The sequence below is a fragment of the Plectropomus leopardus genome, chromosome 9 (genome assembly GCF_026936395.1).
Source record: "Plectropomus leopardus strain MGB_pleo_1.0 chromosome 9, ASM2693639v1, whole genome shotgun sequence".
In the NCBI taxonomy this organism is placed as follows: domain Eukaryota; kingdom Metazoa; phylum Chordata; class Actinopteri; order Perciformes; family Serranidae; genus Plectropomus; species Plectropomus leopardus.
Window position 1 is genome coordinate 22420015 of NC_142184.1, and position 16286 is coordinate 22436300.

The window sequence follows — 16286 nt, forward strand, 5'->3', positions numbered from 1 at the left end:
TGGTAAAAATAACCCCTGCTTTCCTCTGCTTTTCCCTCCTCCTCCTCCTCCTCCTTCTCTTTCCCATCCTCTTTCTCCCTCCTCTAACTCCCAAACCACCTTCCCATATCCCCCACCACCCTTACCTTAGATCATGTTACTATTGACAGAGAGAGGGAGGAGGGAGGTCAGAGGGAGAGATTAAGTGTGGGGACTGACAGCTAGATAGATATCATACACCACATCACCTTCACAACACCTCAAACGCAGCTCAGCAGTGCACAGAAATACACACATGATGGAAGAAGCTGAGCCTTTTTTGTTGTCTGCATTTAAAAAAGTCAAGACAGAACAGTTTGACAATCCTACTTATAACCTATCACCCCATGCCAAAGTTACTGCATGCTTACTTCTGTGCTTTCTGTCAGAAATAGTGAGTTCATAATGGGGTCAGAATCACACCATTAACAATGCATGACTGTATGTGTATAACTTCATCTAAAGAGGTTTCCAGTCCATCAGTGTTGTATTCTTAATGAATATTCTGTGTACACGCATGTTTCTGGCTGATATTTGAGGAAGCATTCACGTCAGAAAGTTTTTTTTTTTTTTTAGAACTGCATTAGAAACTATTTTATCCTACACACCTGTCTTATCATTCAGAATTACAAAAAAACAATGCTCTCCTTCAAATTGTGAACCAGTAGATATGTCAGAGGGCTCAGAATTACTCAACCCCCCCCACAGAAAACATTGGTCTCAGTGGTCACTGTTGTGCACGTTCACACTTCACAAGATCTCGCTCAACGTTCAGTTCACACAGGTTAGAATGAACTACTTCATGTTCGTAGTTTACAGTTTGAATTTTGAAATGAACAGAATCAATCTGTCGGAAAAAATGTACATAAATGTCTTTCGTTTATAAAATAAAATCTTGTGATCATCATTTTATATGCAAATGTCTCTCAAGACTGGTCAGAGGCTTCGACATGATGCGTCCTTTCAGCTTTTTGCTGCTGTGGCCAATGTTCTGACTCGTTTTTTCAGACCTGGCAGGCACAACGTTCCCGTTGGAACCTGTAACTTACTTAATTGTCTATGACATTTCCTTAAATATTCATATGAACTGGCCTCAGCAGAACTGGTAGCCGCTTTTGTCTGAACTGCAAGTTGCACAAACCATACAGGTGCAAGCTGCAACTTCTGGAGCTGAAAAATGAAGCCAATGTGGAAGTGCCAAAAGCTGCAGTTTCTGAAATGGCCACTTGAGGCTGGCTCCAGAAGTGAAACAATTCTGACAGACCCTGGTGTTAAAATGTCAAACTACAGCAGAAATAAGCATGTTTACAGCATGGTACAAAAAACAGTTTTGGTCTCTTTAGCTAATTTAAACATTCATGACAACTGCACGGGGAGTTCATTATTTTTTTAATCACTCACCACATATGTAAAGGCGGGTCGCTTGAGTGACTGGCTGTCAGTGAGGTGTCGCTATAGTCTGTGAGTCAGAGCCACATCTTGCTGCTCCACAGCTCCACCCTCTCAAACACGGTCACCTCTGACTCCAGAAAACCAACATGGCTTCGACCGAAATGCCGAACTCAAGGATTAAAAACAGGACTCCACAAATGACAGGGTGACGTCACAGTAGCTACGGCATTTATTTTACTCTGTCCATGATTGTGTCAGAATCTGTTTCCCTGATAAAAAGTGTTTTCCTCCTGTTAAAATGCGTAGCACCCCTCTGTGGTTAGGGGAAACACATATTGATGGGGAAACAGTCTTTGATACAACAATGACATGCTGCACGTGTTGTAGAATGTTACAAATGCATACTCTCAGTTCACTGTTGATTAAAAAACATGAGCACGTTCGCAAGCAAGACAAAACACTGACACTAGTATTAGATTAAGTTGATTCTTTGTTTCTTTGGGATTAACTGATTTGTATGCTTTGCGGGGTTGCTAAACAGCAGAGTGCTGTGTCATGAAATGTGAATTTGGGTATTCAACTGCAAATTTTCCAAATCTGTGACCTCTGGCTGCTGTTTGAAATTGCGTAGTAAATTTGAAGTGAGTATGTACTTGAGGCAAATTCCTCAAAGGTACATAAGTGTAGATGAATACATAATTTTTTCATCTTATGTTGAAAAGATAGTCCAGTGTATAACACTGAAGCTAGAGCATAATAGAGTTGTAGAGCCTGCAGTGTCAAGTTAGTATTTATCCCCTGATGAGATGGATATTGACAGTCATTGATTAATATAAGTGTCTTCCTCCTCTCTCCAGAAAACTCCCAGAGCCCAGTAGTGGAGGCAGGCGGCAGCCATAGCCACATGAGCCCTGAGGAGCACTACAGGCGAATGATGTCAGCGCTCAGCGAGCAAGGGTCCTATGAGGAACAGCAGCAACGGCTCTACCAGCTGGCGAGCAGCATGGGTCTGCCTGGCCACGGTCAGTCCACAGGCTCTGTATTTGTAGGTGTGTGTATAGTTATAATGGTCCTTACTGTCATCGTATTGGCTTTTTGACATCTGCAGATTTATCTTGTAACCTTACTGTAGATACCTCAGTTGATTTTTAAATTCAGAATTCATACTCCACCAGTAAGAACTGACTCATAAAAGATCTAGAGGTACTTTTCCTTTAGTTTTTATAAACTTTGAAATAACTTTGAACTTAGTTTGAAGTAACTTGAGATTTACTTCAAACTAAAAGAGTTTCCTTTGGAAGCACTTCACCAGCTTCTGTAAAAACACCTCCTCCATCACCTGTCACCAAGTCACTGTGATGCAGTGCTACTTTGTAACCCCAGAGTGTAGCACTGTGTTCAGGGTACCATGTTAAGGTGTGCCACACTGCTGCCATTGTAAAACCCCAGCCATGGAGACGGCTGACATTTCTATTTGTGGCGCTTGCCCACCCTGTGTCAAAGTGTCACTCAGGGTGATTTCTGACCACCATGGCTCTCCGGTGTTAACAACACCCACAAGGCTTCGCATGCATCAACACCACAATTGATCCAGGAGCTCTCATTGGCCGCCTGCCAACCCTCTAAATCTCCCAACACCCTGGAAACCACCAGTGTGTCCCAGTTTTTCTCAATTTCTACAGTCACATAAAATTTACTGGTTTTAGCTTGAGAGAATTGTAGTTTGAAAAAAAAAAAGGAAAATGAGAAAAGTTGCCTCATTTGGATTTTATAAGTTGGCTTTATACTCATTTCACAGTGCCTGCCATTAAATGTTAACCTTTTTCTCACATTTTTGTAAAGAATGTAACATTAAGTCCTACCAGTCTTTATGAGCTCTTTCGCAGTAGCATAAATCCGATCGATGCCCTGGCCGGATTGTAGTTTGAGCTACTTTTATTTTTATTTGATTAGTAATGATTTTTAATTGCTGGCTGCAAATCTAGGGGGCGAAGCCTATAAACGCTTTAATTGCCTTTCCCCCTGTCGTAGAGGAGTTAGAGGCAAGATGCAGTGCATTGTGGGGATTTTATGGCCCAGGGTGCAGTCTGATCGCTGGCTTCCTTTCCCAGAAACCTCGCCGGTATGAGGCAGACGCTCTGGCGCAATACAGACATACTCGCTCCCTTTCTTCACTTCCACATTCCAAATCGTTTGATAGTTTCCAAACCGTCCTTTATTCTGCACACATGCATTCCTCTTCCAAGCCACACTTAAAAGCTCCCTATGCGCAGAAGAAGAGAAAGAGGTAAAGAGAAACCAGGAATACGAGTACCAAAAAAAAAAAACAACCCAGAAATGGTCAAAGGAAATGTAAAAGGAACAGACGAGGGAGGAGTGAATAAATAACTTCTCCTGGAGCACGAAAAAAAAACCCCATACACATAAGTTTACGGTTCATTAATGATGCTCAGGTCACACACTTAAATACAAATACCATTTAAAACACAACTTCACGGTAAGATTTCCTCTTAGCGACGTGTGTATTTACATTTGCTGTTGTGTTTGTGCGTGTCAGATCCTCTAAGCGGATGATGAGCCATGGGCATCACAGGCTTTGCCAACGCTCCTGACAGCCAAGCCTTTGGTGTTACTAATATTCCTTTTCTTCCACACCTGGCAACTTCCTCCATCTATCCACCGACTACTCACAAGTTTATGTAGAAAACTTATTACAACACACACACTTTCACATCCTCTCTGTCTCCAATTAACAGTCGGAGCTTGTTAAGAAACTGACACTCTCAGACACAAACAGTCCAGGAGGAGGGACACAGGGACGGCTGTTTTGTCTCCTGAGAGGCTGACACGAATCACTTCAGTGAGAGCCCCTTGACATTGACCTGGTCCCTGATGGGGCCCCTGTGACCCCCTCCTCCCTCCCCCTTGGGCCCCCACCACCACCATCTCCCCTACACATCTCCATCTCAAGCACTGCTTTTATACCTTCTCCCCTCCTCCTCCTTTTCCTTACCCCCACCTCCAACTTTCCCTTTAGCCTTGGTCCCCGCAGAGCATCCTTTCATGTGTTTGAAGTGTCGGGCACAGAAAATTAAAGTGTGTGTGCGTGAAAGAGGCAGGGGTGAAGAGGAACTCTGTGTGCATGTGTGTGTGTGTGTGTGTGTGAATGTGTAGGTGCAAGGTGTTGTTTGAGAGGTTCTCTCTGGACCTGATGGGCAAAAGAAGAGTAGGGAAGGGGAGTGGAGGGCTGAAATTGGGGGTGGAGGTGGAGAGGTGGCAGGGTTGTAGAAATGGCCAGGAGGGCTTTCCCCCTCTTCATATGATGAAAGGAGAGTGAGAGAGAGAGAAAAGAAAAAAAGAGGTGGGGGTAGATATCCAGATGAAAGTGAAGGGAGGGGTGGGATGGAAGCGGTGTGCTTCTGTTTTGTCTCCTGCAGTTTGGTCTGATTTGAAAGCACAAAGCTGCACACAGCATCTCTTCATCACCATCATCCCGAAGAGCCTAAAACTCAAGCACGTGATTGGTCAAAGTACAGACGGTCAAAACATTCAGAGCGACAAACTCACCACATATTTACTGCTCGCTAAGCCTACGATACTGGCTGAATACCGCTTCCTGAAAAAATACTTAATTTTCTGGTGTACGGTGCGCTTTAGCGGATGCATGTCGGCTTTTGTGTACCTGCCAGTCCGCCAAATCCATCACGAGGCCAGCCAAGCTGCATCAGTGCGTCGCTCTTCTGCATTCTCACGCCGAGAAAAACCCGGCTTAACCGAGGGGATTTAGGCCCAACACCAGGAATGATGGCGGGGAGAAAAATGGGATGGCACAAAAGAGGGATAAGCGGGATGGGTCCGAGTGGTAAACTGGGACCTCCCAAAATAACTCCTGCAAAGGAAGAGATGTGTATTTGTGTGTGTGTGTGTGTGTGCTTGTGTGTCGTCAATTAGGACTCTGATTTGCAGATGAAGGGACTCTCCCCTTGTGTTGCAGCAGCTGCAACACCAAGAGTTTAAAAGGGGGAAATTCTGAATCTGAGCACCTACTCTGCACACACACACACACACACACACACACACACACACACACACACACACACACACACACACACACACACACACAGGAGGGTAGAGCCCCAGGTGACCCTATTCCTCTCCGTTTACATGAAAGAGAATTAGAGGGAGTGGGGGGGGGGAGAGAGAGAGAGCAAAATATGGGCCCAGTGTTGGAGTGAAGCTTTACAAACATGCACTGGATAAAAAGAGAGTCAAATCAGACAAGAAATTAAAGAAATAATGGAATAATTTTCACTGTTTTATACAGCTTATATTGTTTGAGTTTAAAGGGGCACTCAACTGACTACATGTCCAAGTATTGGCCCTTGCTGCCACTAAAGACTCACACCTTGGGGTTTTCAGTGTGATTTTCATTTTGTTAACTAAATATCGTTGACTGTAATAAAACAAATTAAATAAAATAAACATTGTGTAGTATTCTAAGACAGAATTAGAAAATATAATTGAACAGTGAAATATATTTTATGAATTTTTGAATAAATCTCTTTGTGTTTTAGGTCAGTGAGGTTCAGCTAGTCGAATCTGGACTCAGAACCGGCGTATTCTTCTGGCTATGACCCAGGTTAAATATAATCACAGTATTAGTCAGCCTGAGGAAACGGTTATATAAGGTACGAAAGCCTGCATTAAAAACTGGGCAGTGGGTAGAGTTTAAAAGATGTGGGTGTTTACAAGGAAGGGAGAGTCTGGCGAAAGATGCTGTTGAGTTGCATTATGGGAATTGTAGGTTACAGTGTTTTTAGAACTTGACTAATTAAGGTCTGCAGCCTAAAGTTAGGATTTCTCCCTAGTTTGGTATTTTGGCTGCAATAAAGTCAGCATATCTCTGGCTCTGCAGCATCGATCTGCACTGTTCTTTTTTAAAATCTGTCGCTTGGAAGTCCCCAAACTTTATGGAAGTGCGATACTAAATCACTGGAGCACCCCTTAAACTGACCCAGACGTACAAAATAATTGGTGAGATGGGATTGTGACCACAGAAACTCATAGAGGTCAACTCTTCCACCCTGTCACCCCTGCACTGTGTATGCAAGTGCACAACAGACTGTGTGTGTGTGTGTGTGTGTGTGTGTGTGTGTACGCTCTGGGGCTCCAGTTCCCTCTGATCCCTCCCTTATCTCTCACAACCCCCCCCCCACCCACACACACACACACACACACACACACACACACACACACACCCTTGTCTGCCGCCAGCCGAGTCCCCTGCGGCCTGGCGCAGCAAACAGATCGATACACCGGAGCTAGGCCGCATTAATATCTGTCGCTTCACCCCCCCCCACCCCGGCGCCCGCTCAACTGCTTCAGCACACACACACACACACACACACAACACACAGAAACACACAGTTAGGCACGCACACGCAAGCACCTAAATCACACAGACACACACAAACACACGTCACACCCGCACCGGCGGCGGAAATGGCCTCTAGCTCCCGAGGGATCTGTCTAATTAAAAAAGAGGGGGAGGAGGGGAGGCGGAGAAGAGCAGAGAGAGAGAGAGGATAGATAGATTGAGGCAGAGAAAGGGAGGAGAGAGAGAGAGCAGGATGGATTTTTCTCTCATTAGAAGCCATGTCTCCTGGTGTGGCCTGGCCTGGCTGATAATGATGAGGCCTCTTCTCCTACGAGAGCGAGAGAGAACCGGGGTTGCTGGGAGAGGTAGAGAGAGAGCGGCGATGAGGGAAGAAAGAGATGGAATGAGGAGAGTGGTAGAGGGCAGAAGGTGGAGAGAGGGGGCAGGTAGAGATAGAGGGAGAAGGTGCGATGGAGGCAGAGGTGGGGAGGGGTAAAAACACTCTGCGCCCGATGTGTGAAGTCGCTTTTTGCTCGGCCTTACAAAAACGCACTGGTCATTATTTGTTTTGAAAACATCATCAAACACCATCATTTTTTCATGCCCATCCTTCTAGCCTTTCCATTTTTCCTCTTCCACCTCTTTATTTCCTCACATTTGCTTGAAACCGGTCAGCTCAGTTCCAAAGCATGACAGATGGACTTGAGCGCTCTGTGCTGATTTCTTACACCTCTGCCAAAATGTCTGTTTTTGTTTATCCTTGTTCAGTGAGTGTGTGCGTTTGTGTTCATGTATGTCCGTATATGGATGTACCATGGGGGATTATAAAGCGCATAACAATCATTTTCAGTATTAATGTGGAAATTACTTATTGGGCGTTTCTATGAGCAACCTGCATACTTAGCCCTTACATCTGTCACTACAGGACAACAAACAACTTTTTTAAGTATGCTTCACTAACAGAAAACTTCTAACAGCTAATGTACAACCCACTTAAAATAAGCCATCAGCTATAAGCTGATGAAATGTATAGTCAGTAGGAATTTCTGTTTAAAAATGTTCCATACAAAGCTGATTTTCTATTAATATCTTTGCACAGACGTGAGCAGTTGGATGCTAAATTTGTTATTATCCTCTTCTCTCTGTCTCCCCCAAATTCTGTCCTTGCCTCTGTTTTTTTCTTTTCTTTCCTCAATTTATTCCTTTGTCATCTTTATCATATCAACTCTAATCTTACCATCTTCCTTCCTCCGCTGTTTCTTGCCCCAACTTTTCTTATTCAGACATGCTGCGTGCTCGTCAGGAGGCGTTGGCTGCAGCGGTGAGGAATCCAGCAGCCTTAGAAGCTCACCTGCCCTCAGCGGGCAGCTCCTCTTCATCCAGCCAGAGACGCAAGCAGGGTCTGCCGCAGCACCGGGACGCACATTACACTGACAGGTAACAAAACAGATGCAAACACACATTCACTTCCAACCAAAATCTCTACATCAGCCTGACCAAAGCTAGTTGTTGGAACGGCAACCATGCACTGCTTGCAATATCAGTATTATCAACCATTAATAAAGCCCACCTCCCACATCCTACACACACACACACACACACACACACACACACAAACTGCATAAGAGGCCCCAGTTAATGTGAGCACATGTAAATGTGGAATTCATAATGTAGCAATGTTCAGATTTTTCAGAAAGAGCTTGTCAGTGGGAGAAAGAGTAGAAGGAGTTAATCACCTGCCAGTTTGCATCACCAAACCATGGCACTTTTCTTCCCGTTTCCACCCATCCAAGCTTCCTCAGCAGGATCTCATCTCATATGTGGCTTTTTCAGTGTGCTGCAGTGCTCGTTTGTTTGTGTGTGTGAACGTATGTGCATCTCCACATACATGGCTAAACGAAGGATCCAATAACCTCTTGGCTACCACTGTGGAGCTGCACGCCTGCATCCCCGGCTCTTCCTCCCTCCTCTCCCCCCCAGCGCTGGCCCCTGCGCCTCCCAAACAAAGCCGGGGGCAGCGGGAGTGGGCGGGTAATTGCTTGTCGATTATTTATGTGGCGCGGGGAGAGGCGGGGGATCGATAATGGGCCGGCGGTGCGGCAGCAGGGGGGGTGGGAGTGTATGTGTGTGTGTGTGTGTGTGTGTGTGTGAGAGAGAGAGAGAGAGAGACGAGAGACGAGAGAAGGGGATGGTGAGGGGTAGGGGTGGGGATATAAGCAGGAAGCAGAGCGGCCAGGCGCTGTGTGGTGCAGCTCTGGGAGGCTGTGGGGGTGTATATATATATTGTGTGTGTGTGTGTGTGTGTGTGTGTGTGTGTGTGTGTGTGTGCGTGTGCGCGTGCGTGGAGACGGGGGCTGATTGTTCGCGTGTGTTTGTTTGTTCCATTTTTCAAGCTGGCGGTCTGTATGCACGCTCATCTATGCGGATTGAATTTGGGTTTGTTTGTGTGAATATGTCTGCTAATTTGTGTGTGTGGGTGTGTGTGTTTGTGTGTGTGTGTGAGAGAAGGAGAGGCCAGCAGTGCGGTGTGAATGCAGTCAGTGAGCCGCGGCTGTTCTCCGACAGCACACAGAGTAATTAGCCACACAGGACTGGGGAGAGTTAACTAGGCCTCACCCTCCCTTCCTCCATCCATCCAACCATGGCTACCTCACTCCGTCTCCCTCTTGGTGGACGGAGTGCCACCTTTTTAATTCTTTCACTCTCAGTATGTTTAAATCTATGTGTAAAATGCGTAGATTTTTAGATGATAGTTTTTGACAAAAGTTTAGGATGACCCCCTTATATTTCATCATGACAGTGCCCCTTAAAGAAATACATTTTTGAGTTTGGTGTGCAAAACCTTGGCCTTCATAGAGCTCTGACCCCATCCACCACCTCTGGGATGAACTGAGTTGCAGGATATATGCCAGGTCTTATCGCTCAACATCAGAGCTCAACCTCACTAATGCTCTTGTGGCTGAATGGGAGCAAATCCCTGCAGCCAGGTTCAAAAATCTTGTTGAAAACCTTTCTGGAAGAGTGGAGCCTGTTACAGCAGCGTATTTATGCCCCTAGATTTGAATGAGATCTTCAGCAATCTCATGTGGGTGTAATGTCCGCATACTTTTGTAGTTTAAATGTGTGTCTAGATGCTAGACTGTACCTACTCCCCACAAAATATACAGAACCTGGAAAAAAAAACAGAGCGGGAGAAAATTAAGAAGAAACCTGAGAGCGGAATGAGCAGAAAGTGAGGAGAAAATTAAAATTGAGATAATTGGCAAAAAACTGAGATAAAATGAAAAACCGAGGCTGAGAATGTGAATAAGCGATAGAAGCTCTTCCCCTCTCCCCCTCTCTAACTCTCTCCGTGGCTCACCTTTCCATCGACCCCTCATCATTGATTATCTGGTGCCCATTAGGGCCCATTGTTAAAAACAAATCATTAGGGCCGCTCGATGGGCTTAGAGCCTGGCGCTCCATTTGTCTGGCCTTAAATGGCACTAAGCTCACCAAGCATCTGCAAGGCAAATAGGAGAGGGATGGAGAAAAGTAAAGAGAAAGGGGGAGAGGAAGTGGAAAACATGGAAGCTTAAAATGGGGATGAAGAGAAGGAAGCAAAACAGAAGAAGAGAGGAGATGGTGAGAGGACGAAGTGACGGAGAGAGAAAGAGAAGAGTGAGATAAGGAGAGGGAGGGAGTGAGTGAGAGAGAGAGCGAGAGAGAGAGAACGAGCGTGGAGGGAGCCTCATCCATTTTAATGAGCTTCCTGTGTAAATGTGTTCCTGCGGAGAAGGAGCCGAAGGCGGCCGCGCGGCGCTCCTAATCCCCCCACGCTCCCGTCATTAAGGGCAGCCCTGTCACACACACACACACACCCCTACACGAACGCCTGGACGCACACACTGAGACACACACACACACACACACACACACACACACACACACACACACACACACACACACACACACACACACACACACACTGCCTGGGCTGCTGCGGGACGGGACCGCTGTCGCCACTCTGACAGGTCGTCACACACCAGTGAATTCCCTAGGAGCCCCTGGCCTCACTGCAGGCATAGAGGGAGAGAGAGAGAAAGAGGGGAGGGGGGCATCCAGTGGTATAGTTTTGCGTGATTATGAGCCTGTGAGTGCATTTGTGAATCTGCCTGTTTTCGGTCTCATGCAAAAACTAGGTGAGCGTTTTTGCCTTGTCTTTTTATAGCATGTTAGTGGTTTGCCAACAAAATGCACAGATAGGTCAAGAAAACCACACACATTCACAGACAGACAGACGTGTGTACACACACACACACACACACACGCACGCACGCATGCACGCATCACACAGGCATCGCCCCACGGCAAAACGACTAATGTCTGCCACTCCTCCCTTAAAATTGCCTCCTATAAAAGGAGGAAGAGAGGGAGAGATGGAGGAAGGGAGTGGAGGGGAGTGTCAGACACACACTCTTTCTCCCCTTCTCTCTCTGTCTCTCTCTCTCTCCGTCTCTCTCACTCCCCGTGATTAGGCCTAATTATGGTGGCGCAGACGCCTGGCAGCCTCAGTCATGCAGCTTTAATTGACCGTTATTCATCTGCGGGCTAACGCTAGGCAAGGGTAGGCGGTGCAAGGAGAGAGAAGAAAGGGAGGGAGTATCAGAAAGAGGGGCTGGGGGGGGGTGATTGGAGTTTGGCATGCGGGAGCCATGGCGGGGGTGGATGGGAGTTTTTTGCGGGCGACTTAGCGTAGCCTAGTGGAACTGCGCGTCGCAAGGCTAATTGCTAGCCCTGAGGGATTAGGCCAGGTGATTACACACTGGGCGGTGTAATTACATAAGCAGCGGCTAGCGGGGCCCCGGCTCGCGGCTCTGGGGTCACGCGCCGTAGCCCTCACCCAAGATTAATTGGAGCTGCCACTGGAGTGCGAGGCACCGCCGGAGAGAGCGGTTATACGATTAGCATTAACATTTCAGCGGCGGAGGCGATCGATGAATGGTTTTCACCCCCCCACCCCCCCAACACACACACACCACTACCCTCTCAGTCCTGGCTCCAACCCCCCCATCTCATCTCCCCGCTCCTGTATGCGTGCCCTCCCTCCTTTGCAGTTCCTCCCTCTCTCTCCTTTTCCCTCACCATTTAGTGAGGCGGGAGACATGCAGGCGCTAGCTAATTTGAACACAGTTGCAAAACAATATTTGCGGTTGCATGCGTCCCAGTGTTGGTTTTGATTTTGTTGTTTTCCTCAGCTTGTTTCCCATGTATGCTTTTGTGCGGCAGCAGTCACACACAGCTGAGCTCTGATTGGTGTGATAGCAGCAGCTCAGGAGGAGAGAAACGAGAGACAGGAGAGGGAAGAGGAGAGGTGTGGGTAGATTGAGAGTGAGCTCAGGAAAGGCTCTGGAAACAGCTGTGGTTTGAGACAGTGTGCGGGTGGAGAGCATCATCATCCACACTTTGACACTTTCAAGGGGTCAAGGTGCAGATGCCTCACTCTACTGCCAGCTTTTTATCTGCTTTCTCAAAATCATGTCCCCATACCCACAAAGATGTGCACGAAACTGAGGGAAAAACAGAGAAAAGGATAAATTGAGAGAAAGGATTACAGTGAAAAAAGAGGTGGGAGAGAAACTGAAAGAAATACAAAGAGGTGAGACGAGTCTGGGGAAAGGGACAGGATGAGATGGAATGATGAAGAGGGGAGAGTAAAATACATAGAGAGAGGTGAAAGAAATAAAAGTGGAGGAAAAGAAAGAAGTAAACAAGACAGATTTTCAGAGGTCACAGAGAAGTAGAGAGGACAGAAAAAAGATGGTTAAGACAGAACAAGAGACAGAGAGAGAAAGGAGAAAGGTGAGAGGCGCCTTTCCCCCTCAAGAAGGACAAAAGACGAAGCCAATAATGGAGAGGCCTTTTCAGAGGCAGAGGTTGCGGGACGCTCTATCTTTTCACCGGTTTCAATGCAGCGTAGAGAGGGAGAGGGAGAGAGGGAGGGAAACGGAGAGGAGGGCGTAAAAAAGGGAGAGAAGAGAGGAGGGATGAGTGTTAATTAGAAGGTCCTTCAGCCCGTGGCCCCGGTCAAGACGCAGGGGCCGCCCCAGCTGTCGGAGCATGACACACTGGCATTGTGCATTCAGCCCTCATTATGTGTGTGGGTCTAGAGTTGTGTGTGTTTCTTTGTATATATCGGGTGTGTATGTGCGAGACGGCAGGGGAAGGAAAGGCTGCAGTCCAGGGTACAGCAATGGCCAGCGGCGCTTGCTGCGGCGTGACAAGACTGATGAGGCACTGGGGCAACACGGGGGCCTCTGGAGCTTCACTGATAAAAATACACTGCATACATTGGTGCGGCAGCATGCACACACGCACAAAGAGGGAGATGGGATGTACAGAGAAAAACGCAAAATTGTTAAAATCATTCTTTTAATGTAGGGAAATCCCTTCATGCTTAATGTGTTTGTCATTTTAAAATATCCAGCGAAATTGTAACTCATTGTCTTTTTCATATTTGTGTCCACAGAGAAATGTCCCATCCTCCACCCCTACTGTCCCCTCCAACTGCCCCTCACATCGCCTTAGGACCTCACCTGCGGCCTCCTTTCCTGGGCATGCCCTCTGCTCTTTGCCAGGCCCCTGGTGAGTCATAAATCGTGCTAAAGCTAAATTATAATAAATAAATAGATAATTACACAGGTTTCCCACAGACCCTTAAAAAGTCTTAAAAGGCAAAGAATTAATTCATCCAAAATTAAATCCTTAAAATGACTTAAATTGTTCTTTCAAAAGCCTTTAAAGTGCCTAGACATGGAAAGCTGGATTTTAGGAATTTTCTAATCTTAAAACAATGGGTAACATATTTTTGGTAAATTTTTTTTTTTTTTTAATTCCTTTCCTTTAACTCGCCATGATGGGAAGTTGTGGAATCTCTCACGCGAAGTAAGAAACACAAAATCACTCAGAAAACCGGCCAAAAATGCCAGATATTTCCCACCTCTGTTGGTAGTCCAGATAGATACTTTTATGATAATATAATATGTTCATTTTCTTCCACATTTCACTTTTTTCAATTCCAAGTGTCATTAAAAAAGTCTTAGATCTAACTTGACTTAAGCTGCAGGAACCCTGATTTTAACACGCAGTACCAATGGATGTGCAAGGCATGCGTGTATACCTAAAAAAGAATATATTAATTGTAATTCATTAAGGTACAGTACAAAAGTGTTTTTGGCAGTAAACTAACAAGGTATGTAGGAATGTTTTTTCGCACAGTACCTTTTGTTAACTTTAAAACATAATTTCCTATAGATTTGTATTTTTTCATAACACTTGGGAGCTTTCATGTCACTTACAACTTTTCGGGCTGTTTCTGTCGCAGGTTATGGTTTCCTTCAACCAGCTCAAGCTGAGATCTTTGCTCGACAACAGGAGATGTTGAGGAAACAGAATCTGGCCAGGTGTGTGTGTGTGCTGTTATCTTATAGTATGTGACAATAGTGCAATGATAGATTATGTATAACGGTAAATAATGACAGCTAAAAGTTAACACAACATTTAAACTGGGCCTGCCCTGCTTATATGTACACTGCAAGCTACTGTGCAGGGATGTAATATTTATTTTCATGGAAAAGCTGACACTTTAGTAAGCTAACTAAGTGAACCTCCAGAACCTACCTGTCCAGCAGAAAACAGGTGAATTCTGTATTGCCCTTCATCCCCATCCACTCCTTCAGCGCCTCTAGTAAAAGTAAAGGTCAACCCCAGATTCACTATTTTTGGAATGAGCTCTGTCCGCTTGGCACTTGCCTCGCTATGTTTGCATTGTTTTTGCTGTTGTGTCCGCAATTTTCATAGCATCCTTCTGGATGTGTGAAGCTACTACCTGGTCACACACAGAAAACACAGCAAAAACAAGGGGATGATAAGAAAATAAAAACAGAGGGCAGATATAAACACCACCTCACACTTCTAGTTGTAATTGAGAGATTACTGAATTATTTAATGAATTTTTAAAAAATTGTGTCATACAAACAGTCATGCAAACAATTGTGCTCAGCCTGCATGGGCTGACAAGACACCATCATATCAAGGCAAACCAGGACCAGAGTCCAGCGTACATATACCACCTCATCATTTCGGTTAAGGAACAGCTGTGTTTGTAAGACACAAGCCTTACATTTATCCAAACGTTATTAACTAATACGTGTTACAAAGCCAGAATAGGTGGCGCCGCCGTTATAAAGAAAAGAGGAAAATCAGACACTGATTAAAACAAAAGTGAATATTCCGTGTTACAGTATTGGATTCAGGAATTCTCAGTCTGGTAATCAGTGTTGACAGGACGATGAATGAACTATTGGTATCAGCGGAGCTTGGCTGTTCTCTATTGTTATTGTTATTGAATATAATATAAGATGTCCCTAAAATATGTCATCAGTTTATTTGATGATAGTTAAGAAGACATTGAAGGAAAAAGGTTGGGAACCCCGTAAACGATCCAGCCATATTCTAGGTTTTAACCTAGTCTTGTTTTAGAGAGGGCAAACTTGTTGACACAGTCATAGGTTTATAATATACACTCACAAATTTGTAATTTTGAACTGCTGTAAAATTTTAAACATTTGGTATATATGCTTAAGTCCCTGTATGTTTCACTGTCTTAGACTTGAGATGTCGGCAGAGCTGCTTAGACAGAAAGAGTTGGAAAGTCTCCACCAGCGACAGCAGCAGCAGCGTCTTTTGGGCTCCGACGCTTTGGGAGCTCTACCTCCTGGTCTGCCGCCCGACCATCCAGCCCTGCGGAGCCTCCATGACATCCCAGAGGGCCATCCCCTCCGTGAGGAACTGGCCCGCCGCTCAAATGCAATGCTGGTGCTTCGCCATGGGGCTGCCACACCCCTCCTAACCCTCAACCACCACCAGCATCAACAACCCGGGCCACCATCCACACCCAAAGACACCCAGGCACAGAGATCCACTGCTGGGTCAGATGCCGAATCCAGGAAGGCGCCCCGCAGGACCCCTCAGGCACAGCACGCTGGGGATCACACAGGAGGAAGAGAAGGTGACAGGGAGTTGCAGGATGAGGAGATGAAGGACTCGGACAGTGACACAGAGATGTGTGAGGAGAGGCAGGACAGTGTGGGTGCCAAGTCCAGCAGTAAACCCAGGGACAGGGAGAGAGACCGGGGTAAAGAAGCTGGCAGCAAGGGAGTGTGTGACGGTGCCAAGGAGCCTGGGGAGAGCTCAGGCAGGCTGAGTGCCCCTTGTAGTTCAGCAGGTACAGAGTCACCCAGTCGCCACCTCTTCACCCCTGGACTGGGCAAGGCTGATGTCAAGTACCACCTGCCACCTGGGTTCATTCCACCGCTGCCTGCTCTTCACGCCCAGACGCTGCCCTTCGGATTTCCCTACGCCAACCCCTACTTTCACACTGGTGAGAGACTCAGTCACACACACAGACACACATAACACACACACACAGCTGACATGTGAAACCCATTAAGCGCCACTC

General features: G+C 46.2%; 1 protein-coding gene across 3 annotated transcripts in view; it reads left to right on the forward strand.

The window, feature by feature from the left end:
- The window catches only part of samd11 (sterile alpha motif domain containing 11), an 86499-nt gene that overhangs the window by 36925 nt on the left and 33288 nt on the right, over positions 1-16286 (forward strand). For 2 of the 3 annotated variants that reach the window (XM_088082241.1, XM_088082239.1), the window contains exons 6-10: positions 2268-2459; positions 8071-8224; positions 13296-13411; positions 14151-14229; positions 15436-16208. In XM_088082241.1, the coding sequence (XP_087938367.1) occupies positions 2268-2459; positions 8071-8224; positions 13296-13411; positions 14151-14229; positions 15436-16208 (1314 nt within the window). The remainder of the gene's footprint in view (positions 1-2267; positions 2460-8070; positions 8225-13295; positions 13412-14150; positions 14230-15435; positions 16209-16286) is intronic. The other variant, XM_088082240.1, reaches the window with a different exon arrangement.